At 44.6% G+C, this 27,500-nt stretch overlaps 1 protein-coding gene across 1 annotated transcript in view; it reads left to right on the forward strand.

Moving 5' to 3' along the window:
- The window catches only part of LOC311099907 (cysteine and histidine-rich domain-containing protein 1-like), a gene marked incomplete at its 3' end in the record, with an annotated part of 109,699 nt that extends 89,904 nt beyond the window's left edge, over positions 1-19,795 (forward strand). Inside the window, exon 10 of the mRNA XM_084140625.1 lies at positions 19,760-19,795. Within this exon, the coding sequence (XP_083996751.1) occupies positions 19,760-19,795 (36 nt within the window). The remainder of the gene's footprint in view (positions 1-19,759) is intronic.
- Positions 19,796-27,500: the final 7,705 nt, after the last annotated feature.

The raw sequence follows: 27,500 nt of genomic DNA on the forward strand, positions 1-27,500 counted from the left end.
GGAGAGAGGAGATGAGAGAGGAGAGAGGAGAGAGGAGAGAGGAGAGGTGGAGAGATGAGAGAGGAGAGAGGAGAGGAGAGAGGAGAGAGGAGAGAGGAGAGAGGAGAGAGGAGAGAGGAGAGATGAGAGAGGAGAGAGGAGATGAGAGAGGAGAGAGGAGAGAGGAGAGAGGAAGGGGGGGTGGGAAAAGGACATGGAGAGAGCAGAAAGGAGAGAGGAGAGGGGAGAGAGGAGAGGGGAGATGGAGAGAGGAGAGAGGAGAGAGGAGAGGGGAGATGGAGAGGAGGAGAGAGGAGAGAGGAGAGGGGAGATGGAAATAGCAGAGAGGTGAGAGGAGATGGAGAGAGGACATGGAAAGAGCAGAAAGGTGAGAGGAGATGGAGAGAGGACATGGAGAGAGCAGAGAGGAGAGAGGAGAGAGGAGAGGGGAGATGGAGAGGAGGAGAGAGGAGAGAGGAGAGGGGAAAGAGGAGAGAGGAGAGAGGAGAGAGGAGAGAGGAGATAGGGAGATGGAGAGGAGGAGAGATGAGAATGGAGATGGAGAGAGGACAGAGAAGAGGGGAGATGGAGAGAGGACATAGAGAGAGCAGAGAGGAGAGAGGAGAGAGGAGAGGTGGAGAGATGAGAGAGGAGAGAGGAGAGAGGAGATGAGAGAGGAGAGAGGAGAGAGGAGAGAGGAGAGAGGAGATAGGAGAGGGGAGAGGAGAGAGGAGAGAGGAGAGAGGAGAGAGGAGAGAGGAGAGAGGAGAGTAGAGAGGAGAGAGGAGAGAGGAGATGAGAGAGGAGAGAGGAGAGAGGAGAGAGGAGAGAGGAGAGGAGAGATGAGAGTGGAGAGAATAATTGGATAGAGGAGATGGGAGATGGAGAGAGGAGATGAGATAAGTATGAGTAGTAGTAGAAGAGTTTTAGAGGAGAGGAGAAGGAAATGATCTCAACAGAGAAGAATGTCTTCCTGTGTGCTACCTATATCTCCCACTAAAATCCCCATACTTTAATGAAGACAGCTTCTCCATCCTAGAGGGGGAAATCAATCATTTCCAGACCCAGGGACATGTACTAGTCTGTGGCGACCTAAATGTCAGAACTGGACAAGAACCTGACACTCTCAGCACACAGGGGGACAAACACCTATCTGGAGGTAACAGCATTCCCTGCCAAATATGCCCCTGTAACAGTTGTTAAAATACTTAGTGAATTTTACCAGGTGCATTTATTATTATTATAAACTGGGTTGTTCGAGCTCTGAATGCTGATTGGCTGACAGCTGTGGTACATCAGACCGTATACAACGGGTATGACAAAACGTGTATTTTTAATGCTCTAATTACGTTGGTAACCAGTTTATAATAGCAATAAGGCACCTTATGGGTTTGTGGTACAGTGAGGGAAAAAAGTATTTGATCCCCTGGTGATTTTGTACGTTTGCCCACTGACAAATAAATGATCAGTCTATAATTTTAATGGTAGGTTTATTTGAACAGTGAGAGACAGAATAACAACAACAAAATCCAGAAAAATGCATGTCAAAAATGTTATAAATTGATTTGCATTTTAATGAGGGAAATAAGTATTTGACCCCCTCTCAATCAGAAAGATTTCTGGCTGCCAGGTGTCTTTTATACAGGTAACGAGCTGAGATTAGGAGCACACTCTTAAAGGGAGTGCTCCTAATCTCAGTTTGTTACCTGTATAAAGACACCTGTCCACAGAAGCAATCAATCAATCAGATTCCAAACTCTCCACCATGGCCAAGACCAAAGAGCTCTCCAAGGATGTCAGGGACAAGATTGTAGACCTACACAAGGCTGGAATGGGCTACAAGACCATCGCCAAGCAGCTTGGTGAGAAGGTGACAACAGTTGGTGCGATTATTCGCAAATGGAAGAAACACAAAAGAACTGTCAATCTCCCTCGACCTGGGGCTCCATGCAAGATCTCACTTCGTGGAGTTGCAATGATCATGAGAACGGTGAGGAATCAGCCCAGAACTACACGGGAGGATCTTGTCAATGATCTCAAGGCAGCTGGGACCATAGTCACCAAGAAAACAATTGGTAACACACTACGCCGTGAAGGACTGAAATCCTCCAGCGCCTGCAAGGTCCTCCTGCTCAAGAAAACACATATACAGGGCCGTCTGAAGTTTGCCAATGAACATCTGAATGATTCAGAGGAGAACTGGGTGAAAGTGTTGTGGTCAGATGAGACCAAAATCGAGCTCTTTGGCATCAACTCAACTAACCGTTTTTGGAGGAGGAGGAATGCTGCCTATGACCCCAAGAACACCATCCTCACCGTCAAACATGGAGGTGGAAACATTATGCTTTGGGGGTGTTTTTCTGCTGAGGGGACAGGACAACTTCACCGCATCAAAGGGACGATGGACGGGGCCATGTACCGTCAAATCTTGGGTGAGAACCTCCTTCCCTCAACCAGAGCGTTGAAAATGGGTCGTGTATGGATATTCCAGCATGACAATGACCCAAAACACACGGCCAAGGCAACAAAGGAGTGGCTCAAGAAGAAGCACATTAAGGTCCTGGAGTGGCCTAGCCAGTCTCCAGACCTTAATCCCATAGAAAATATGTGGAGGAAGCTGAAGGTTCGAGTTGCCAAATGTCAGCCTCGAAACCTTAATGACTTGGAGAAGATCTGCAAAGAGGAGTGGAACAAAATCCCTCCTGAGATGAGGCCAGGTCATCTAATGCAGCACTCCATCACTTTCCTTCTTGGTAAAATAGCCCTTACACAGCCTGGAGGTGTGTTGGGTCATTGTCCTGTTGAAAAACAAATGATTGTCCCACTAAGCCCAAACCAGATGGGATGGTGTATCGCTGCAGAATTCTGTGGTAGCCATGCTGGTTAAGTGTGCCTTGAATTCTAAATAAATCACAGACAGTGCCACCAGCAAAGCACCCCCACACCATAACACCTCCTCCTCCATGCTTTACGGTCGTGGTCAAAAGTTTTGAGAATGACACAAATCCTAATTTTCACAAAGTCTGCTGTCTCAGTTTTTATGGCAATTTGCATACAATCCAGAATGTCATGAAGAGTGATCAGATGAATTGCAATTAATTGGAAAGTCCCTCTTTGCCATGAAAATGAACATAATCCCAAAAATTCATTTCCAATGCATTTCAGCCTGCCACAAAAGGACAAGCTGCCATCATGTCAGTGATTCTCTCGTTAACACAGGTGAGAGTGTTGACAAGGACAAGGCTGGAGATCACTCTGTCATGCTGATTGAGTTAGAATAACATACTGGAAGCTTTAAAAGGAGGGTGGTGCTTGAAATCATTGTTCTTCCTCTGTTAACCATGGTTACCTGCAAGGAAACACGTGCCGTCTTCATTGCTTTGCACAAAAAGGGCTTCACAGGCAAGGATATTGCTGCTAGTAAGATTGCACCTAAATCAACCATTTATCGGATCATCAAGAACTGCAAGGAGAGAGATTCAATTGTTGTGAAGAAGGCGCCAGGGCGCCCAAGAAAGTCCAGCAAGCGCCAGGACCGTCTCCTAAAGTTGATTCAGCTGCGGGATCGGGGTACCACCAGTGCAGAGCTTGTCAGGAATGGCAGCAGGCAGGTGTGTGTGCATCTGCACGCACAGTGAGGCGAAGACTTTTGGAGGATGGCCTGGTGTCAAGAAGGGCAGCAAAAAAGCCACTTCTCTCCAGGAAAACATCAGGGACAGACTGATATTCTGTAAAAGGTACAGGGATTGGACTGCTGAGGACTGGGGTAAAGTCATTTTCTCTGATGAATACCCTTTCCGATTGTTTGGGGCATCCGGAAAACACCTTGTCCGGAGAAGACAAGGTGAGCGCTACCATCAGTCCTGTGTCATGCCAACAGTAAAGCATCTTGAGACCATTCATGTGTGGGGTTGCTTCTCAGCCAAGGAAGTGGGCTCACTCACAATTTTGCCTAAAAACACAGCCATGATTAAAGAATGGTACCAACACATCCTCCGAGAGCAACTTCTCCCAACCATCCAAGAACAGTTTGGTGACGACCAATGCCTTTTCCAGCATGATGGAGCACCTTGCCATATGGCAAAAATGATAACTAAGTGGCTTGGGGAACAAAACCTCGAAATGTTGGGTCCATGGCCAGGAAAATCCCCAGACCTTAATCCCATTGAGAACTTGTGGTCGATCCTCAAGAGGCGGGTGGACAACCAAAAACCCACAAATTCTGACAAACTCCAAGCATTGATTATGCAAGAATGGGCTGCCATCAGTCAGGATGTGGCCCAGAAGTTAATTGACAGCATTCCAGGGCGGATTGCAGAGGTCTTGAAAAAGAAGGGTCAACACTGCAAATATTGACTCTTTGCATAAACTTCATGTAATTGTCAATAAAAGCCTTTGACACTTATGGAATGCTTGTAATTATACTTCAGTATACCATAGTAACATCTGACAAAAATATCTCATAACACTGAAGCAGCGAACTTTGTGAAGACCAATACTTGTGTCATTCTCAAAACTTTTGACCACGACTGTTCACATGCAGAGATCATCCGTTCATCAACCCCCTGTCTCACAAAGACACGGCGGTTGGAACCCAAAAACTCAAAGGACACATTTCCACCGGTCTAATGTCCATTGCTCGTGATTCTTGGCCCAAGCAGGTCTCTTCTTCTAATTGGTGTCCTTTGCAGCAATTCGACCATGAAGGCCTGATTCACACAGTCTCCTCTGAACAGTTGATGTTGAGATGTGTCTGTTACTTGAACTCTGTGAAGCATTTATTTGGGCTGCAATCTGAGGTGCAGTTAACTCTAATGAACGTATCCTCTGCAGCAGAGTTAACTCTGGGTCTTCCATTCCTGTGGCGGTCCTCATGAGAGCCAGTTTCATCATAGCGCTTGATGGTTTTTGCGACTGCACTTGAAGAAACTTTCAAAGTTCTTGAAATGTTCTGTATTGACTGACCTTCATGTCTTAAAGTAATGATGGACTGTTGTTTGTCTTTGCTTATTTGAGCGGTTCTTGTCATAATATGGACTTGGTCTTTTACCAAATAGTGCTATCTTCTGTATACCCCCCCTACCTTGTTACAACACAACTGATTGGCTCAAACACATTAAGAAGGAAAGAAATTCCACAAATTAACTTTTAAGAAGGCACACCTGTTAATTGAAATGCATTCCAGGTGACTACCTCATGAAGCTGGTTGAGAGAATGCCAAGAGTGTGCAAAGCTGTCATCAAGGCAAAGGGTGGCTATTTGAAGAATCTCAAATATAAAACATATTTTGATTTGTTTAACACTTTTTTGGTTACTACATGATTCCATACGTGTTATTTCATAGTTTTGATGTCTCCACTATTATTCTACGATGTAGAACATTTTGAAAATAAAGAAAAACCCTGGAATGAGTAGGTGTGTCCAAACTTTTGACTGGTACTGTATGTACAGACTCAGTGAGCATAGCCTTGCTATTGAGAAAGGCCGCCGTATGCAGACCTGGCTCTCAAGAGAAGACAGGCTATGTGCACACTGCCCACAAAATGAGGTGGAAACTGAGCTGCACTTCCTAACCTCCTGCCAAATGTATGACCATATTAGAGGCACATATTTCCCTCAGATTACACAGATCCACAAAGAATTCCAAAACAAGTCCAATTTTGATAAACTCCCATATCTATTGGGTGAAATACCAACGTGTGCAATCACAGCAGCAAGATTTATGACCTGTTGCCACAAGAAAAGGGCAACCAGTGAATAACAAACACCATTGTAAATACCACCCATATTTATGTTTATTTATTTTCCCATTTGTACTTTAACTATTTGCACATTGTTACAACACTGTATATATACATAATATGACATTTGAAATGTGTCTATTCCTTTGAAACTTGAGAGTGTAATGTTTACTGTTCATTTTTGATTGTTTATTTGACTTTTGTTTATTATCTATTTCACTTGCTTTGGCAATGTTAACATATGTTTTCCATGCCAATAAACCCCTTTTAATTTAATGTAATTTAATTGAGAGGGAGATGGAGGGAAGAGAGAGAGATGGAGGGAAGAGAGAGAGATAGATGGAGGGAAGAAAGAGAGATGGAGGGAAGAGAGAGATAAATGGAGGGGAGAGAGAGAGATGGAGGGGAGAGAGAGAGAGATGGAGGGAAGAGAAAGAGATGGAGAGAAGAGAGAGAGATAGAGGGAAGAGAGAGAGAGAGATGGAGGGGAGAGAGAGAGATGGAGGGAAGAGAGAGGGAGTTGGAGGGAAGAGAGAGAGATGGGGGAGAGAGAGAGATGGAGGGGAGAGAGAGAGATGGAGGGGAGAGAGAGAGAGATGGAGGGAAGAGACAGAGATGGAGAGAAGAGAGAGAGATAGAGGGAAGAGAGAGAGAGAGATGGAGGGGAGAGAGAGAGATGGAGGGAAGAGAGAGGGAGATGGAGGGAAGAGAGAGAGATGGGGGAGAGAGAGAGATGGAGGGGAGAGAGAGAGATGGAGAAGAGAGAAAGATGGAGGGAAGAGAGAGAGAGGAGGGAAGAGAGAGATGGAGGGAAGAGAGAGAGAAATGGTCTACACGGACAAGTTCTGGCCTGGTTTAGATCTTACCTGTCGGAAAGATATCAGTTTGTCTCTGTGAATGGTCTGTCCTCCGACAAATCAACTGTACATTTCGGTGTTCCTCAAGGTTCCGTTTTAGGACCACTATTGTTTTCACTATATATTTTACCTCTTGGGGATGTTATTCGAAAACATAATGTTAACTTTCACTGCTATGCGGATGACACACAGCTGTACATTTCAATGAAACATGGTGAAGCCCCAAAATTGCCCTCGCTAGAAGCCTGTGTTTCAGACATAAGGAAGTGGATGGCTGAAAACTTTCTACTTTTAAACTCGGACAAAACAGAGATGCTTGTTCTAGGTCCCAAGAAACAAAGAGATCTTCTGTTAAATCTGACAATTCATCTTGATGGTTGTAAAGTCGTCTCAAATAAAACTGTGAAGGACCTCGGCGTTACTCTTGACCCTGATCTCTCTTTTGACGAACATATCAAGACTGTTTCAAGGACAGCTTTTTTCCATCTACGTAACATTGCAAAAATCAGAAATTTTCTGTCCAAAAATGATGCAGAAAAATTAATCCATGCATTTGTTACTTCTAGGTTAGACTACTGCAATGCTCTACTTTCCGGCTACCCGGATAAAGCACTAAATAAACTTCAGTTAGTGCTAAATACGGCTGCTAGAATCCTGACTAGAACCAAGAAATTTGATCATATTACTCCAGTGCTAGCTTCCCTACACTGGCTTCCTGTTAAGGCAAGGGCTGATTTCAAGGTTTTACTGTTAACCTATAAAGCGTTACATGGGCTTGCTCCTACCTATCTTTCCGAGTTGGTCCTGCCGTACATACCAATACGTACGCTACGGTCACAAGACGCAGGCCTCCTAATTGTCCCTAGAATTTCTAAGCAAACAGCGGGAGGCAGGGCTTTCTCCTATAGATCTCCATTTTTATGGAACAGTCTGCCTACCCATGTGAGAGACGCAGACTCGGTCTCAACCTTTAAGTCTTTACTGAAGACTTATCTCTTCAGTAGGTCATATGATTGAGTGTAGTCTGGCCCAGGAGTGTGAAGGTGAACGGAAAGGCTCTGGAGCAACGAACAGCCCTTGCTGTCTCTGCCAGGCCGGTTCCCCTCTCTCCACTGGGGTTCTCTGCCTCTAACCCTGTTACAGGGGCTGAGTCACTGGCTTGCTGGTGCTCTTTCATGCCGTCCCTAGGAGGGGTGCGTCACTTGAGTGGGTTGAGTTACTGACGTGATCTTCCTGTCTGGGTTGGCGCCCCCCCTTGGTTTGTGCTGTGGTGGAGACCTCTGTGGGCTATACTCGGCCTTGTCTCAGGATTGTAAGTTGGTGGTTGAGGATATCCCTCTAGTGGTGCGGGGGCTGTGCTTTGGCAGAGTGGGTGGGGTTATATCCTTCCTGTTTGGCCCTGTCCGGGGGTTTCTTCGGATGGGGCCACAGTGTCTCCGGACCGCTCCTGTCTCAGCCTCCAGTATTTATGCTGCAGTAGTTTATGTGTCGGGGGGCTGGGGTTAGTTGGTTATACCTGGAGTACTTCTCCTGTCTTATCCAGTGTCCTGTGTGAATTTAAGTATGCTCTCTCTAATTCTCTCGTTCTCTCTTTCTCTCTGAGAACCTGAGCCCTAGGACCATACGTCAGGACCACCGGGCATGATGACACCTTGCTGTCCCCAGTCCGCCTGGCCTTGCTGCTATTCCAGTTTCAACTGTTCTGCCTGCGGTTACGAAACCCCTACCTGTCCCAGACCTGCTGTTTTCAACTCTTAATGATCGGCTATGAAAAGCCAACTGAGAGACCTGAGCCCTAGGACCATACGTCGGGACTACCGGCCGTGGTGACTCCTTGCTGTCCCCAGTCCGCCTGGCCTTGCTGCTATTCCAGTTTCAACTGTTCTGCCTGCGGTTATGGAACCCCTACCTGTCCCAGACCTGCTGTTTTCAACTCTTAATGATCGGCTATGAAAAGCCAACTGAGATTTATTCCTGATTATTATTTGACCATGCTTGTCACTTATGAACATTTTTGAACATCTTGGCATGGTTCTGTTATAATCTCCACCCGGCACAGCCAGAAGAGGACTGGCCACCCCTCATAGCCTGGTTCCTCTCTAGGTTTCTTCCTAGGTTTTGGCCTTTCTAGGGAGTTTTTCCTAGCCACCGTGCTTTTACACCTGCATTACTAGCTGTTTGGGGTTTTAGGCTGGGTTTCTGTACAGCACTTCGAGATATTAGCTGATGTAAGAAGGGCTATATAAAATAAAATTGATTGATTGATTGAGATGGAGGGGAGAGAGAGAGAGAGACGGAGGGAAGACAGAGAGAGATGGAGGGGAGAGAGAGAGATGGAGGGAAGAGAGAGATGGAGAAGAGAGAAAGATAGAGGGAAGAGAGAGAGAGAGATGGCGGGAAGAGAGAGAGATGGAGGGAAGAGAGAGAGAGGTGGAGGGAAGAGAGAGAGAGATGGAGGGAAGAGAGAGAGGAGGGAAGAGAGAGAGATGGAGGGAAGAGAGAGAGAGATGGAGGGAAGAGAGAGAAATGGAGGGGAGAGAGAGAGAGAGAGATGGAGGGGAGAGAGATGGAGGGGAGAGAGAGATGGAGGGAAGAGATAGAGAGATGGAGGGAAGAGAGAGATGGAGAAGAGAGAGAGATAGATGGAGAAGAGAGAGAGAGATGGAGGGAAGAGAGAGAGATGGATGGAAGACAGAGAGAGATGGAGGGGAGAGAGAGAGATGGAGGGGAGAGACAGAGATGGAGGGAAGAGAGAGATGGAGGGAAGAGAGAGAGATGGAAGGGAGAGAGAGAGATGGAGGGAAGAGAGAGAGATGGAGGGAGGGAAGAGAGAGAGAGAGATGGAGGGGAGAGAGAGAGATGGAGGGAAGAGAGAGAGATGGGGGAGAGAGAGAGATGGAGGGGAGAGAGAGATGGAGGGAAGAGAGAGAGAGATGGAGGGGAGAGAGAGATGGAGGGAAGAGAGAGAGATGATGGGAGAGAGAGAGATGGAGGGAAGACAGAGAGAGATGGAGGGGAGAGAGAGATGGAGGGGAGAGAGCGAAATGGAGGGAAGAGAGAGATGTAGGGAAGCGAGAGGGGTGGAGAAGAGAGAGAGATGGAGGGAACAGAGAGAAATTGAGGGAAGAGAGAGAGATGGAGGGGAGAGAGAGGTTGAGGGAAGACAGAGAGAGATGGAGGGGAGAGAGAGGTGGAGGGAAGAGAGAGAGATGGAGGGGAGAGAGAGAGAGATGGAGGAAAGAGAGAGAGAGATGGAGGGGAGAGAGATGAGAGAAGAGAGAGAGAGATGGAGGGGATAGAGAGATGGAGGGAAGAGAGAGAGATGGAGGGGAGAGAGAGATGGAGGGAAGAGAGAGAGAGATGGAGGGGAGAGAGAGAGATGGAGGGGAGAGAGAGAGATGGAGAAGAGAGAGAGAGATGGAGGGAAGGGAGAGAGAGATGGAGGGGAGAGAGAGATGGAGGGAAGAGAGAGAGATGGAGGGGAGAGAGAGATGGAGGGAAGAGAGAGAGAGATAGAGGGGAGAGAGAGATGGAGGGAAGAGAGAGAGCGATGGAGGGGAGAGAGAGATGGAGGGACGAGAGAGAGAGATGGAGGGGAGAGAGAGATGGAGGGAAGAGAGAGAGAGATGGAGGGGAGAGAGAGAGATGGAGGGGAGAGAGAGAGATGGAGAAGAGAGAGAGAGATGGAGGGGAGAGAGAGAGATGGAGGGGAGAGAGAGAGATGGAGGAGAGAGAGAGGTGGAGGGGAGAGAGAGAGATGGAGGGGAGAGAGAGAGATGGAGGAGAGAGAGAGAGGTGGAGGGGAGACAGAGATGGAGGGGAGAGACAGAGATGGAGGAGAGAGAGAGAGATGGAGGAGAGAGAGAGATGGAGGAGAGAGAGAGAGATGGAGGGGAGAGAGAGAGATGGAGGAGAGAGAGAGTGATTGAGGAGAGAGAGATGGAGGGGAGAGAGCGAGGTGGAAGGGAGAGAGAGAGATGGAGGGGAGAGAGAGAGATGGAGGGGAGAGAGAGAGATGGAGGGGAGAGAGAGATGGAGGGAAGAGAGAGAGATGGAGGGGAGAGAGAGAGATGGAGGAGAGAGAGAGAGTGATGGAGGGAAGAGAGAGAGATGGAGGGGGGAGAGAGATGGAGGGGAGAGAGAGAGATGGAGGGGAGTGAGAGATGGAGGGGAGAGAGAGATGGAGGGGAGAGAGAGAGATGGAGGAGAGAGAGAGAGATGGAGGGGAAAGAGAGAGATGGAGGGGAGAGAGAGAGATGGAGGGGAGAGAGAGAGATGGAGGGGAGAGAGAGAGATGGAGGAGAGAGAGAGATGGAGGGGAGAGAGAGAGATGGAGGGGAGAGAGAGATGGAGGGGAGAGAAAGAGATGGAGGGGAGAGAGAGATGGAGGGATGAGAGAGAGATGGAGGGGAGAGAGAGAGATGGAGGAGAGAGAGAGAGATGGAGGGAAGGGAGAGAGAGAGATGGAGGGGAGAGAGAGAGATGGAGGGGAGAGAGAGAGATGGAGGGGAGAGAGAGAAATGGAGGGGAGAGAGAGATGGAGGGGAGAGAGATAGATGGAGGAGAGAGAGAGATGGAGGGGAGAGAGAGAGATGGAGGGGAGAGAGAGAGAGATGGAGGGGAGAGAGAGAGATGGAGGGAAGAGAGAGAGATGGAGGGGAGAGAGAGAGATGGAGGAGAGAGAGAGAGATGGAGGGAAGAGAGCGATGGAGGGGAGAGAGAGAGATGGAGGGGAGAGAGAGAGATGGAGGAGAGAGAGATGGAGGGGATAGAGAGAGATGGAGGGGAGAGAGAGATGGAGGGGAGAGAGAGAGATGGATGGGAGAGAGAGAGATGGAGGAGAGAGAGAGATGGAGGAGAGAGAGAGATGGAGGGGAGAGAGAGAGATGGAGGAGAGAGAGAGAGATGGAGGGAAGAGAGAGAGATGTAGGGGAGTGAGAGATGGAGGGGAGAGAGAGAGATTGAGGGGAGAGAGAGAGATGGAGGGGAGAGAGAGAGATGGAATACACACTACATAGAAAGGTTTTGAATCAGTTACCATGGGAACAGAGCTAATTAAATAAAGTTCCCAAGGCCTTGCTATGTTAAGTGACCTCACTCAGGAGTTTTAAAAAACACAGACAGATGCAACATTTGCCTCGTAAGGGAAAAGATATCTGGGTATAATATTTACTATACAGACTGGCATGTTAAGTTAGAAGACAGTGGGTTTCACCGGGACTTTAAAGTATATGTACAGTGGGGTGAAAAGTCTGTAAATCCTTGATATAGATGAACAAAAATGACTATATAAAATGTATACTTAAAATACTGAGCTATATTGTATGTAAAAAAAAATATATATATATCATTTTAGTAAAAAAAAAATGCTTAGGGAAATAGATTTTGTTTAACAAGTAATGTTAAACACATCTAATGATGTACACCTCTGTTTCCAATACCTTTCAATACCCCACCTTGCGAGAACAGCATTGAGATGTTCAAAAAATTATTGAGTTGGAGAACACATTGGGAGGGCTTTTAGTTCATTCCTCCATACAGCCTCCTTCCAGATCCTTGATATCCTTCGCCTGCGCTTATGGACTGCCCTCTTCAGAGCAGCGAAGAAAAAGAGCCCCATAACACCAAAGATCCATATTTTTCAATGGCCATCTCAGTCTCCGGACTTGAAACCCATTGAAAACCTATGGTTTGAATTGAAGAGAGCAGTACATAAGCGCAAGCGAAGGATATCAAGGATCTGGAAGGAGGCTGTATGGAGGAATGGTCTAAGATCCCTACCAATGTGTTCTCCAACTCATTTTTTCTTGTTTTGAAAAAGGCTCAGTGCCATTATCCTCACAAGGTGAGGTATTGAAAGGTATGGGAAACAGAGGAAGGCTCAGTGCCGTTATCCTCACAAGGTGAGGTATTACAAACAGAGGATGGCTCAGTACTGTTATCCTCACAAGGTGAGGTATTACAAACAGAGGAAGGCTCCGTAACGTTACCCTCACAAGGTGGCGCAGTGGTCTAAGGCACTGCATCGCAGTGCTAGCTGTGCCACTAGAGATCCTGGTACGAATCCAGGCTCTGTCGTAGCTGGCCGTGACCGGGAGACCCATGGGGCGGCGCACAATTGGCCCAGCGTCGTCCAGGGTAGGGGAGGGAATGGCCGGCAGGGGATGTAGCTCAGTTGGTAGAGCATGGCGTTTGCAACGCCAGGGTTGTGGGTTCGTTTCCCACGGGGGGGCCAGTATGAAAAAGAAATCACGAATGCACTCACTAACTGTAAGTCGCTCTGGATAAGAGCATCTGCTAAATGACGTAAATGTGAGATATTAAAAGGTATGGGAAACAGAGGAAGGCTCAGTGCCGTTATCCTGACAAGGTGAGGTTTTGAAGGGCTTAGAAACAGAGGTGTACGTCATTGTGACCGCTACCTTTAAAAAAAAAAAAAAAATTATTACCTACCATAATTTTTATTTATTTATTGTTAAACAAAATATCTTTCTCTAAGCAATTGTGTTAGACTAAAATAATATACATTTCATATTTTTTGTTGTTGCAATAATAATAACAAAAATAATATAGTATTTGTGGTATTCATATTATTCTGTCATTTAGTTTTCATCTTTATCAAGGATATATATATACTTTTCCAGCCCACTGTATATCATAGTTCAATAATATTAATATAGTATAATAAAAATGATGACTATTGTTCCAAGTCTCTCTCTGTTAGACATACCATCAAAACATCAAAGCAACATCTGTTGCATTACAACCTGTAATTTAAATGGATTTTTATTTGGATTTCATGTGATGGACATACACAAAATAGTCCAAAATTGGTCAAGTGAAATGCAAGAAATAGCTTCAAAACCATAAATAACAGAAAAGTGGTGCGTGCATATGTATTCACCCCCTTTGCTATGAAGCCCCTGAATAAGATCTGGTGCAACCAATTACCTTCAGAAGTCAGGGGCCTTTCAGAACAGGTCTATATATACTGAGATCATGTGACAGATCATGTGACACTTAGATTGCACACAGGTGGACTTTATTTAACTAATTATGTGACTTCTGAAGGTAATTGGTTGCACCAGATCTTATTTAGGGGCTTCATAGCAAAGGGGGTGAATACATATGCACGCACCACTTTTCCGTTATTTATTTTTTAGAATTTTTCTCTTGCTTTGGCAATGTTAACATAGGTTTCCCATGCCAATAAAGCCCTTAAATTGACATGGAAATATATATATATATATATATATATATATATATATATATATAGAGAGAGAGAGAGAGAGAGAGAGAGAGAGAGAGAGAGAGAGAGAGAGAGAGAGAGAGAGAGAGGATGACACAGAGACAGAGGGAGAGACAGAGACAGAGAGAGAGAGAGAGAGAGAGGTGGATTATTATTATTAAAGGTAATTGAACAGGGAGTCAGTCTATAATTATGAGGAGAGGATTGGAGCTCACAGGACAGAGACAGAGTCCTACAGGACACACACACACAGAGAGAAAACGAGAGAGAGACAGCCTGTCTACTCACCCAGTCAATCCAGACAGACAGTTGTCATGGTAATAAGGCACTTTACCCAGACAATGTTATTAACATTCCTAAAAAGTTCATGACCTACGAGATGCCAGTGTATTGTGTTAGTAGAAACATCTAGCACATTCTCCAGGTCTCTCTCTCTCACAGACCTCCTCTGGTCTAGTCAGTCAACCAGTCAAAGCAGACAGTTGTCATGGTACTGAGGCACTTTACCCAGACAATATTATTAACATTCCTAAAAGGTTCATGACCTTGATAGTACTTTCCCATGAGCTCATTGAAATGCCACCCATCAATATATATTTTTTTATTATTTTATACATAAACACCTTCAGAGTAAGAGAAGACTCGCCAACATCAGATCACCGGTTCAGTAGAGTGTTACGTTCTGGCATCTTCCCCAATATTTGGAACCAAGGAGTGGAGACAAATTTGACTCCAATAACTACCATGCGTCAACAGGAACCTTTGGAAAATCCTCTGCATTATCATTAACAGCAGATTCTTACATATCCTGTGAAATCAATGTACTGAGCAAATGTCAAATTGGCTTTTTACCAAATGACCGTACGACGGACCACGTATTCACCCTGCACACCCTAATTGGCAAACAAACAAACCAAAACAAAAGGCAAAGTCTTCTCATGCTTTGTTGATTTCAAAAAGCTTTTGATTCAATTTGGCATGAGGGTCTGCCAAAACAAATTGATGGAAATTGGTGTTGGGGGAAAAACATACAACGTTATAAAATCCATGTACACAAACAATAAGTGTGTGGTTAAAATTGGCAAAATACACACACATTTCTTTCAACAAGGGCGTGGGGTGAGACAGGGATGCAGTTCAAGCCCCACCCACTCTTACATTCAGTACCAGTCAAATGTTTGGACACACCTACTCATTCCAGGGGTTTTTCTTTATTTTTACTATTTTCTACATTGTAGAATAACAGTGAAGACATCAAAACTATGAAATATCACATATGGAATCATGTAGAAACCAAAAAAGTGTTACACAAATGAAAATATACTTAATATTTGGACAATAAATCCACATCGGAGGCCTACTCCCCACCAAACAACGAGACAGACATGGCGGAAGGCACAGGTAACAACGTGACACTTACAGAACATACCCAGGCTTTGGGAGAACTACGTGTTGCTATAGCGTAGGATCTTAAGGCTACTATTGCTGAACTGGACACTAAATTCGCAGGGCCAGAGTATTGTGGACCTTGAGAAAGCTTCTGAATTCAACGCTGGTAGGATCGATGAGTTAGAGAAGCTATGCACGTCATTGCAGGATAGTGTGCAGAGGCTTTCTGTGAAAGTGGTCGACCTGGAGGGCAGATCCAGGCGTCATAACCTTCGCGTTGTGGGTCTGGCAGAAGGGGTGGAGGCGGGCTCTCGCCCCACCGACTTCTTCGCCAAGCTACTGAAGGAAGCAATGGGACCGGATGTTTTGGCTTCGGATCCCCTACTGGACCGTGCACATCGTGCCCTTGTCCCAGTGCCTGGACCGGGCCAGCGTCCTCGCCCAGTGATCATCTGTTGTCACAGACCAAGGATCTTATCCTGCATGAGGCTCGAATGAGGGGCAACCTGTTACATAAAGGGCACCCCTTTCGTGTCTATGAGGACTATGCGCCCGATGTGGCAAAGCACCGCGCTGGCTACAGAGATGTCATGACCAAACTCTACAAACTCCATCTTCGCCCAGCCTTGCTCTTCCCTGCAAGACTAAGAATTACCCCGCCTTCTGGGGAGAAGATTTGGCTCTCCTCGGTTTTGGACGCAGAGAAGTTTATCCAGGAATATACGCCAATCCCCCGTACAGGTTAGAGTGCCTTGTCATTGTGTGTTAGGGTCTGCTCATGGACCCGAATCCATACCATACCATAACGGGTGAAACCGTATTAAACGGTCTGAGCAAGGGCTACCGAACATGTAATACGCCGAGCTGACCAATGGAGGGCGGTCAGAGCTCTCATTTAACGTTAATTTCACTTTCATTCCGACTGGGTTTTGAGCGATGGCTGTTTTGGGAGGCCTTCCAGGTCGGATCATTGACACTTTCGGGATGGATATACTTATATTCCCCCATTTTTTGTTTTGTTTAGTTATTTATTTTTCAATTCTTACATTATTCCTATTACCATACCATGTATTTATTGCTTGCAGGGGTCTGGGGGTGATGGTTGGGAAAGGGGCAGACGCAGACACCTGGATGTTAGTTGATGCTCTGTCTTTGTCATAGCCTGGCTCCGTGGTGCTTGTGTCTGTGTTTCATACATTTTTGTACTATTCATCAAGTTAAAGGTGCATGAAAATGTGATGACGTTGTTCTGATTCGCATTGATAAGATGTTGACATGAAAAATATTCACTTCCTCATTATTCCACCATGTCAGAGAAAACACAGCTGCTGATTTGTCAAAAGGTTTGATTAATGCAAAATATTTTGTCTGAAAAAAATTAAATGTGGAAAACCAATAGTTAATTATATACATCAACATTATTATTTGTACTTTATTATTATTTTCTCTTAGCATTTTAGTATTATGTATGTGTATATTTTAAATTAGTATAGATTATTATTCTGGGGTATGAATGTTTGTGTATGTAGATGTGTGTGTATGGATGTATGTGTGTGTATGTATCTGTATATATTTAAGAATATTTATTTTATATGTATATTTTTTTGTATGTATACATGTGTTTGTATGTGTATGTAGGTGTGTGTGTGTGTGTGTATGTATATATGTGTGTATGTGTGTGGGTGCACGTGTGTGTATAGGTGTGTGTGTGCGTATATATATTATTATTATTTATTAATTTTTTTGATTGGGGGGTTCAATTTATCAAAATCCTTGTTCCCATCTCCTAACCCACAATATGTAACTGTCCTGCTGTCTATGTCAATATGTAACTGTCCTGCTGTCTATGTCAATATGTAACTGTCCTGCTGTCTATGTCAATATGTAACTGTCCTGCTGTCTATGTCAATATGTAACTGTCCTGCTGTCTATGTCAATATGTAACTGTACTGCTGTCTATGTCAATATGTAACTGTCCTGCTGTCTATGTCAATATGTAACTGTCCTGCTGTCTATGTCAATATGTAACTGTCCTGCTGTCTATGTCAATATGTAACTGTCCTGCTGTCTATGTCAATATGTAACTGTCCTGCTGTCTATGTCAATATGTAACTGTCCTGCTGTCTATGTCAATATGTAACTGTCCTGCTGTCTATGTCAATATGTAACTGTCCTGCTGTCTATGTCAATATGTAACTGTCCTGCTGTCTATGTCAATATGTAACTGTCCTGCTGTTTATGTCGGTTACTGATGGTTTATGTTTAGACCGGTATTGCTTAGCAACAGAATCTTGTGATGATCCATCTTGCTTATCTCAGGGATTGACCCAAGATTAACCTTAAGTGCGCAACATGTTTAAGTTGCAACTTATTCTGTTTAGGTTTATTAGATGCTAATTGAACACTTTAAGTGCGGGAGCCTCCTCAGTTCATATGTTAGTAGAAGTTCTAGGATAGTGAGAGGTGAGCGCATAGTTGGGATTTTATTTGTGTTTTACCTCTTGTTCGAGGTCGCGCCGTGCTTTTTTGGCATCGGCCAGACAATGTGTTTGATATTTTTATTTTCATTTTCTTTTTGTCCTATTTGTGTATGCCTGTTAAATGTGGGTTGATGGGGGGGGGGGGGGGGGGGGGTAAAGGTTGGGGAAAGTAGGGGAACAGGGTGGAGAGTTGCTTGCGGGGGGGGGGGGGTTGGATACTGCTCGGGTGTAGGTGCTACATATGCTGATCGTGATGGTTTGGTGCGCTTTCATACCTTTTTAGTGAGTTACATGTTATGCAGGCCACCATAGGAACTACAAATTAGAGGAGGGCGGGACTTACATTCACTTCCTGGAATGTCAAGAGTTTAAACGAACCAATTAAGAGAGGCAGGGTCCTAGCCCACTTGAAAGCACTTTCGTCTGATATTATATTTTTGCAAGAAACCCATCTGAAAAAACAAATCTCATAACAGACTTAAATGTAAGTGGGTGGGACAAGTGTATCACTCTAACTTCTCTGCCAAAACGAGAGGCACAGCGATTCTGGTACGGAAAGGAATTCCCTTTCTACATAAAACCACTATTGTGGATAAAGAGGGTCGTTATGTGATCGTAATAGGAGAGATCCATTCTACTTCTGTAACTCTACTAAATATCTATGGGCCAAACATTGATAACCCCTCTTTTTTCAAAAGAGTCCTTGCCCTGATTCCAGATATCTCCCATACTAATCTGGTCATTGGAGGGGACCTTAACTGTGTACTAGACCAATATTTGGATAGATCCTCTACCCGGCGAACCCCTACCTCCTATTCAAGCGAATTCTTGAATACCTACTGAATACCTACATAAAAAATTCAAACTTATTTGATATATGGAGGATCTCTAATCCTACGGGTAGGGAATACTCCTTTTACTCTCATGTTCACAATGTATATACTCGAATTGACTACTTTTTGGTTGATGCTAAACCACTCCCCTATACCTGTAATGTGAGATATCATGATATTATAATCTCTGACCACAGTCCACTCACCTTCTCCCTGAGATTGGGTGACGTCGTACCAAACGAGAGGGTCTGGAGGTTGAATCCTTAGCTCCTCACAGAACCAACATTCTGTGAACATCTTAAAGACCAAATTACATTTTTCTTTGATACCAACGACAACACAGAGACTTCCCCAGCATTATTGTGGGAAACGCTGAAGGCGTATTTGAGAGGCTGTATCATCTCCTTTCAGACTGCCAGGAGTAGGCAAAACAGAAGAACATTGGTAGAACTGGAGGGACAAATTCACTTACTGGATAGGGAGAATGCTAGACATCCATCTATGGAGAAACATACATTTAAATACAATCAGATCCTCTCGGCTAAAATTGCTAAATCTTTTCTCTATGCCAAGCAAAAATATTTTGAGTTTGGTGACAAACCACACAAATTACTCACCAGACAACTTCGAAAAAATGTGAGTGACCGAATGATTCACAAAGTTAAATCTGCATCTTAAGATCCGGAAGAGGTAGGGTCATACAGACCAATATCCCTCCTTAATACAGACCAAAAGATTTTAGCAAAAACTAACAGGCTTAGCACTTTAATTGGCAAATTGGTCCATTCGGACCAGACCGGCTTTATCCTTAACAGAAACTCATTCTTCAATCTCAGGCGCCTCTTCAACATTATGTATTCTCAGAGGTTACCTAACGTGGACCTTGCCGTTATATCTCTTGACGCCGAAAAGGCCTTTGACCAAGTTGAGTGGCCCTATCTATTCAAGGTCCTACAGAAATTTAATATTGGAGATGGGTTCATAAATTGGATCCAGCTTTTATATAGGAACCCCTGTGCGAGAATACTCACTAACCAATCAATGTCGCCCCGATTTAACCTTTACAGAGGAACAAGGCAGGGTTGTGCGCTGTGGCCTATGCTCTTCGCCCTAATTATTGAACCTCTCGCTCAAGCGATCAGATCTCATTCAGCAATACACGGCTATAATACTAAAGATACTCTAAATAAGATTTCCCTATACGCAGATGATATTCTCCTCTATGTAACAGAACCCCAAGCTCATGCTGCCGAACATGCCCTCGTAAAACTGACTATCCTACCGATCCTTGACTTCGGCGATGTCATTTACAAAATAGCCTCCAACACTCTACTCAGCAAATTGGATGTAGTCTATCACAGTGCCATCCGTTTTGTCTCCAAAGCCCCATATAATACCCACCACTGTGACCTGTACGCTCTTGTTGGCTGGTCCTCACTACATATTCGTCGCCAAACCCACTGGCTCCAGGCCATCTATAAATCACTGCTAGGCAAATCCCCGCCTTATCTTAGCTCATTGGTCACCATAGCAACACCCACCCGTAGTCTGCGCTCCAGCGGGTATATCTCACTGGTCATCCCCAAAGCCAACACCTCCTTTGGCCGCAATTCCTTCCAGTTCTCTGCTGCCAATGACTGGAACAAATTGCAAAAATCTCTGAAGCTGGAGACTCTTATCTCCCTCACTAACTTTAAGCATCAGTTGTCAGAGCACCTTACCGATCACTGCACCTGTACACAGCCCATCTGAAATTAGCCCGCCCAACTACCTCATCCCTATATTGTTATTTGTTTTGCTCATCTGTACCCCAGTATCTCTATTTGCACATCATCTCTTGCACATCTATCATTCCAGTGTTAATACTAATTGTAATTATTTTGCACTATAGCCTATTTTATTGCCTTACCTCCATAACTTGCTAAATTTGCACACACTGTATATATACTTATTTCTGTTGTATTTTTGACTTTGTTTTGTTTTACCCCATATGTAACTCTGTGTTGTTGTTTTTATCGCACTGCTTTGCTTTATCTTGGCCAGGTCGCAGTTGTAAATGAGAACTTGTTCTCAACTGGTTTACCTGGTTAAATAAAGGTGAAAAAAAAAAAAAAAAAAAAGCTAGTATTCCAGCTATTCTTGAGGTGATTAATTTGTTTGGTACCTTCTCGGGATACAGAATAAATTGGAACAAGAGTGAATTAATGCCCATACGGTTGCAAAACACCTCCTGGCTAGAACATCTTCCAGTTAATGTTATCTTCAGAAAAATGTATCTACCTTGGAATTGTAGTTACCAAACAATACTCCTTACTATTTAAAGAGAATTTCCCCTCTCTGATGCAAAATCTCAAGGCAAAGATACAATTTTGGAGAACTCTCCCAATTTCTCTGCTCGGAAGAATTAATGCCATTAAAATGGTCTTCCTCCCACAACTGCTCTACCTATACCAGAACATCCCAGTATTCATACCTAAATCCTTTCATAAACAACTGGACTCTATTATCAATCCATTCATCTGGGATTATAAAACACACAGGATAGGTAAAAAACACCTATGTAAATCCAAGATGGAAGGAGGATTGTCTCTCCCAAATGTTATATTTTACTATTGGGCCGCTAACCTCCGCGCTGTTACGTTTTTGCTGGATGACGCACCCCCACCATCCAGCTGGCTTAGCATGGAGCGGGAGGAGTGTCACCCCTTCTCTATTGGTGCTGTGATTTTGTCACCTGTCAATCTGGAGATGTCACTTTACCGTAACAATCCTATTATACATAGCACAGTCCGAATCTGGAAGCAAATTAAAGTCCACTTTGAGCTTAGACCAATATCATTCATGCTCCCTGTTGCCAGGAATCCCTCCTTTGCCCCCTCTAACCTTGATAACACCTTTGAGCGATGGGGAGAGTTGGGGATAAGTACCATAGGGGATTTATATATAGGAGGGACCTTTGCGTCCTTTGAATCGCTGAGGGAAACTTATAACCTTCCCAGAAGTAACTTTTTCAGATACCTACAAATTAGAGACTATGTTAGAAAACACCTCCCAACATTTGAGAATGCTAAACCTTCCATGTTTGACGGATGCATAAAAATATGCCCCACCTCAGACAAACTGATATCTCGTCTATATGACGCTTTTCAATCTGTTAGCGCACCCTCTACTGATGCCATTAAGGCAAAATGGGAGGAAGAACTAGGGACTGACATTTCGGTGGCACACTGGGAGGATAGCTTGGAGTATATCCACACCTGCTCCATTAACTCCAGACATCGTCTCATACAATTTAAGGTATTACACAGATTACACTATTCCAAAACTAAACTGCATAGGATATTTCCTGATACATCCCCTATTGCTTTATCTTGGCCAGGTCGCAGTTGTAAATGAGAACCTGTTCTCAACTGGCTTACCTGGTTAAATAAAGGTGAAAAAAAAAAAAAAAAAGTGTGATAAATGTCAGGCTGAGCAGGGTACACTACTCCACTGCTTTGCCCTATGCTCTAGCCTGTATGGTTATTGGTGTGGAATTTTTGGGGTCCTCTCTGAAGTTCTGGAGACTTCAATAGACCCAGACCCGCTTCTGATAATCCTGGGAGTGTCCGATTCCCTAAACGGATTAACCAACTCCCAAAAACAACTCATCTCTTACAGTCTCATTTCGGCCAAAAAAATAATCTTGTTGTTTTGGAAAAGGAGGGAAGTGCCCTCTACCAAATTATGGCTCAGCGAATTGGCAACACTGTACACTTAGAAAGAATTAGATATATTCTGAACAATAAATTATCAACATTTGATCAAATCTGGCAGCCTTTCCTCTCTTACCTGGACCAGTCGGTGCTGTGAATTTGTAATTTTTTAACGCACTCTCAATTGTCATATTGTAATCTACCTTTGGGCAGCGTGTGCTGGTCCCGCCACCCAAGCAGTCAGGAGGGGAATAGGGTGGAATAGGGGGGGGGGGGGATAAAGGGGGGTATAAGTATAAGTGGGGGGGTTACATCTACCCTTTTTCTTTCTACCTGTCCCTGTTCTGTATGTCTTGTTTAGATAAGAACTGTACTCGTGTCTTTCATACCTGTATACCTCTTATGTGTGTTCAATAAAACATATTTGAACAGAAAAACCATCAAGCGCTATGATGAAACTGGCTCTCATGAGGACCGCCACAGGAATGGAAGACCCAGAGTTACCTCTGCTGCAGAGGATAAGTTCATTAGAGTTACCAGCCTCAAGAAACAGACACATCTCAACATCAACTGTTCAGAGGGGACTGTGTGAATCAGGCCTTCATGGTCAAATTGCTGCAAAGAAACCACTAGTAAAGGACACCAATAAGAAGGAGAGACCTGCTTGGGCCAAGAAACACGAGGAATGGACATTAGACCGGTGGAAATGTGTCCTTTGGTGTGGAGTCCAAATGCGAGATTTTTGGTTCCAACCGCCGTTTCTTTGTGTGACGCAGTGTGGGTGAACGGATTATCTCTGCATGTGTATTTCCCACCGTAAAGCATGGAGGAGGAGGTGTTATGGTGTGGGTGTGCTTTGCTGGTGACACTGTCTGTGATTATATTTAGATAAAATAGTGTTCTAAAGGAGAGGCTGCATCAACAACAGACAGCTTCCAGATACAATGGCACCGGAGGGGATGGCTGCCGTTTTACGGGCTCCTAACCAACTGTGCTATTGTGTGTAGTTTTTTGCATTGTTTGTAACTTATTTGGAACATAATGTTGCTGCTACCGTCTCTTATGACCGAAAATAGCTTCTAGATATCAGAACAGCGATTACTCACCTCGAACTGGACGAAGATTTGTTATTTAATGAGTCCGACGCGAAGGATATACTGTTTCTCCGAGGCTCAAATCCCCGTCATTCGCATGAAGAACAGGGGGTGGAGATTGGGGTGCCTTGTGAGAATTCGTCGGCGAGTGGGTAACCCGCCTCTACCATCCGTTCTATTGGCCAACGTGCAATCACTGGAGAATAAACTGGATGAGCACCGTTCGAGACTATCCTACCAACGGGACATTAAAAACTGTAATATCTTAAGTTTCACCGATTCGTGGATGAAAGACGACATGGATAATATACAGTTGAATGGGTTTTTCCGTGCATCGGCAAGAAAGAAAAGCTATGTCCAGTAAGACAACGGCTGGTGCGCGATGTCTAATATTAAGGAAGTCTCGAGGTATTGCTCGCCTGAGGTAGAGTACCTCATGATAAACTGTAGACCACACTATCTACCAAGAGAGTTCTCATCTATATTTTTCGTAGCCGTCTATTTACCACCACAAACCGATGCTGGCACTAAGACTGCACTCAACGGGCTGGATAAGGCCATAAGCAAACAAGAAAATGCTTATCCAGAAGCGGCGCTCCTAGTAGCCGGGGACTTTAAAGCAGGCAAACTTAAATCTGTGTTACCTCATTTCTACCAGCATGTTAAATGTGCAACCAGAGGGAAAGAAACTCTAGACCACCTTTACGCCACACGCAGAGATGCATACAAAGCTCTCCCTCGCCCTCCATTTGGCAAATCTGACCATAACTCTATCCTCCTTGATTCCTGCAAAAACTAAAGCAGGAAGTACCAGTGACTCGCTCAATACGGAAGTGGTAAGTTGACACGGATGCTACGCTACAGGACTGTTTTGCTAGCACAGAGTGGAATATGTTCCGGGATTCATCCAATGGCATTGAGGAGTATACCACCTCAGTCACCGGCTTCATCAATAAGTGCTTCGATGACGTCGTCCCCACAGTGTCCGTAAGTACATATCCCAACCAGAAGCCATGGATTACAGGCAACATCCGCACCGAGCTAAAGGCTAGAGCTGCCACTTTCAAGGAGAAGGACACTAATCCGGACACTTATAAGAAATCCCGCTATGCCCTCAGACAAACTATCAAACAGGCAAAGCGTCAATACAGGACTAAGATTGAATCCTACTACACCGGCTCTGATGCTCGTCGGATGTGGCAGGGCTTGCAAACTATTACAGACTACCTAGGGAAGGCCAGCCGCGAGCTGCCCAGTGACGCGAGCCTACCAGATGAGCTAAATGCCGTTTATGCTCGCTTCGAGGCAAGCAGCACTGAAACATGAATGAGAGAACCAACTGTTCCAAACGACTGTGTGATCATGCTCTCCGTAGCCGATTTGAGCAAGACCTTTAAACAGGTCAGCATTCAAAAGGCTGCGGGGCCAGACGGATTACCAGGAAGTGTACTCTGAGCATGCACGGACCAACTGGCAAGTGTCTTCACTGACATTTTCAACCTCTCCCTGACCGAGTCTGTAATACCTACATGTTTCAAGCAGACCACCATAGTCCCTGTGCCCAAGAAAGCGAAGGTGACCTGTCTAAATTACCGCCCCGTAGCACGCACGTCGGTAGCCATGAAGTGCTTTGAAAGTCATGGTTCACATCAACACCATCATCCCGGAAACCCTAGACCCACTTCAATTTGCATACCGCCCCAACAGATCCACAGATGACGCAATCTCAATCGCACACCACACTGCCCTTTCCCACCTGGACAAAAGGAACACCTACGTGAGAATGCTGTTCATTGACTACAGCTCAGCGTTCAACACCATAGTGCCCTCAAAGCTCATCACTAAGCTAAGGATCCTGGGACTAAACACCTCCCTCTGCAACTGGATCCTGGACTTCCTGACGGGCCGCCCCCAGGTGGTAAGGGTAGGCAACAACACATCTGCCACACTGATCCTCAACATGGGGGCCCCTCAGGGGTGCGTGCTCAGTCCCCTCCTGTACTTCCTGTTCACCCACGACTGCGTGGCCAAGCATGACTCCAACACCATCATTAAGTTTGATGATGACACAACAGCGGTAGGCCTGATCACCGACAACGTTGAGACAGCCTATAGGGAGGAGATCACAGACTTGCTAGTGTGGTGCCAGGACAACAACCTCTCCCTCAATGTGAGCAAGACAAAGGAGCTGATCGTGGACTACAGGAAAAAGAAGAGGACTTATCAGACATGACTAGGGAAGGACTTATCAGATATGACTAGGGAAGGACTTATCAGACATGACTAGGGAAGGACTTATCAGATATGACTAGGGAAGGACTTATCAGATATGACTAGGGAAGGACTTATCAGACAAAAAGAAAAAAAGTTGAGTTTTCATCTACAAATAAGTTTAGTTATATTCATGTTTACCAATACTGAATACCTGTTACATTTGAGTCCTGTCTAATTATTTCTGCAAGCAGTTTAATTGCCAGTGCAAACAGGATGGGGGGAGAGAGGACCCTGTCTTGTGCTCCTTTCTAAAGCAATTTCATCAGATAATGTATTATTTGTGTATATTTTTATTTTAGGATATTTTTATGAAATTTATTATTTCAGCTGGAAAGTTGAAGGCTTCCAAAGTTTTGAATAGAAAAGGCCATTCAAGACGGTCAAAAGCATTTTTCGGGATCAACAGCCATTATTGATAAATATATATTTTTTTGCGTATTATACTGAAACATATTATTGTATTTGTTTGTAAGTGTCTATTTTTTATAAATCCTGTTTTGAGTCATATGTATACACAGAGTATATCAAACATTAGGAACACCTTCCTAATATTGAGTTGCTTGGCTTTGGAACATTCTCAACACCTTTAAGGAACTTGACCAAAAATAACTAATTATTCATTACTTTAACAGAACGTTTACTAAATGTTAAAACATGGTTACATTTCATTTCAATTTTCTTAATGTCCCAAGAAGGTTCTCCAACTGGTTTGACATTGGCAATGTTCTCAAACAGTTCAGAGAACGTTAAGAAACAACTTTCCTCTGTGGAAATTTCAGTACTTCAGCATAACGTTTCCTAAAGGTTTCCTCGTGGTTCTATTTAAAGTCATGTTCTCAAATTATTACGAGAACGTTAAGAAAACTTTCCACAAAAACCACAAGCAAACTTTAGTAACGTTCAGAGAACGTTATAAGAATGTTATTTAAAAAACATATACATTCCGTTCTCAGCATCAACAAAACTCTCAATGCTCTATCTTGTTATGTGTGTTCAAATCAAATCAAATCAAATGTTATTTGCCACATGCGCCGAATACAACAGGTGTAGACATTACAGTGAAATGCTTACTTACAAGCCCTTAACCAACAATGCAGTTTTTAAAGAAAAATTTAAAAGAAAAAAGTGTTAATGAAGAAAAATAAAAAATGAAAGCAAAAAACTAAAGAGCAGCAGAAAAATAAAATAACAGTAGGGAGGATGTATACAGGGGGGTACCGGTGCAGAGTCAATGTGCAGGGGACCGGCTAGTCGAGGTAATTGAGGTCATATGTACATGTGGGTAGAGTTAAAGTGACTATGCATAAATAGTAAACAGAGTAGCAGCAGCGTGAAAGAGGGGGATGGGGTGGGGGGGGGGGGGGGGGGGGGGATGCAAATAGTCCGGGTAGCCATGATTAGCTGTTCAGGAGTCTTATGGCTTGGGGGTAGAAGCTGTTGAGAAGCCTTTTGGACATAGACTTCGCGCTCCGGTACCGCTTGCCGTGCGGTAGCAGAGAGAACAGTCTATGACTAGGGTGGCTTGAGTCTTTGACAATTTTTAGGGCCTTCCTCTGACACCGCCTGGTATAGAGGTCCTGGATGGCAGGAAGCTTTGCCCCAGTGATGTACTGGGCCGTACGCACTACCCTCTGTAGTGCCTTGCGGTCGGAGGCCAAGCAGTTGCCATACCAGACGGTGATGCAACCAGTCAGGATGCTCTCGATGGTGCAGCTGTATAACTTTTTGAAGATCTGAGGACCCATGCCAAATCTTTTCAGTCTCCTGAGGGGGAATAGGCTTTGTCGTGCCCTCTTCATGACTGTCTTGGTGTGTTTGGACCATGATAGTTCGTTGGTAATGTGGACACCAAGGAACTTGAAGCTCTCAACCTGTTCCACTACAGCCCCGTCGATGAGAATGGGGGCGT

Source organism: Coregonus lavaretus (assembly GCF_964263955.1).
Source record: "Coregonus lavaretus genome assembly, chromosome: 24".
Classification (NCBI taxonomy): domain Eukaryota; kingdom Metazoa; phylum Chordata; class Actinopteri; order Salmoniformes; family Salmonidae; genus Coregonus; species Coregonus lavaretus.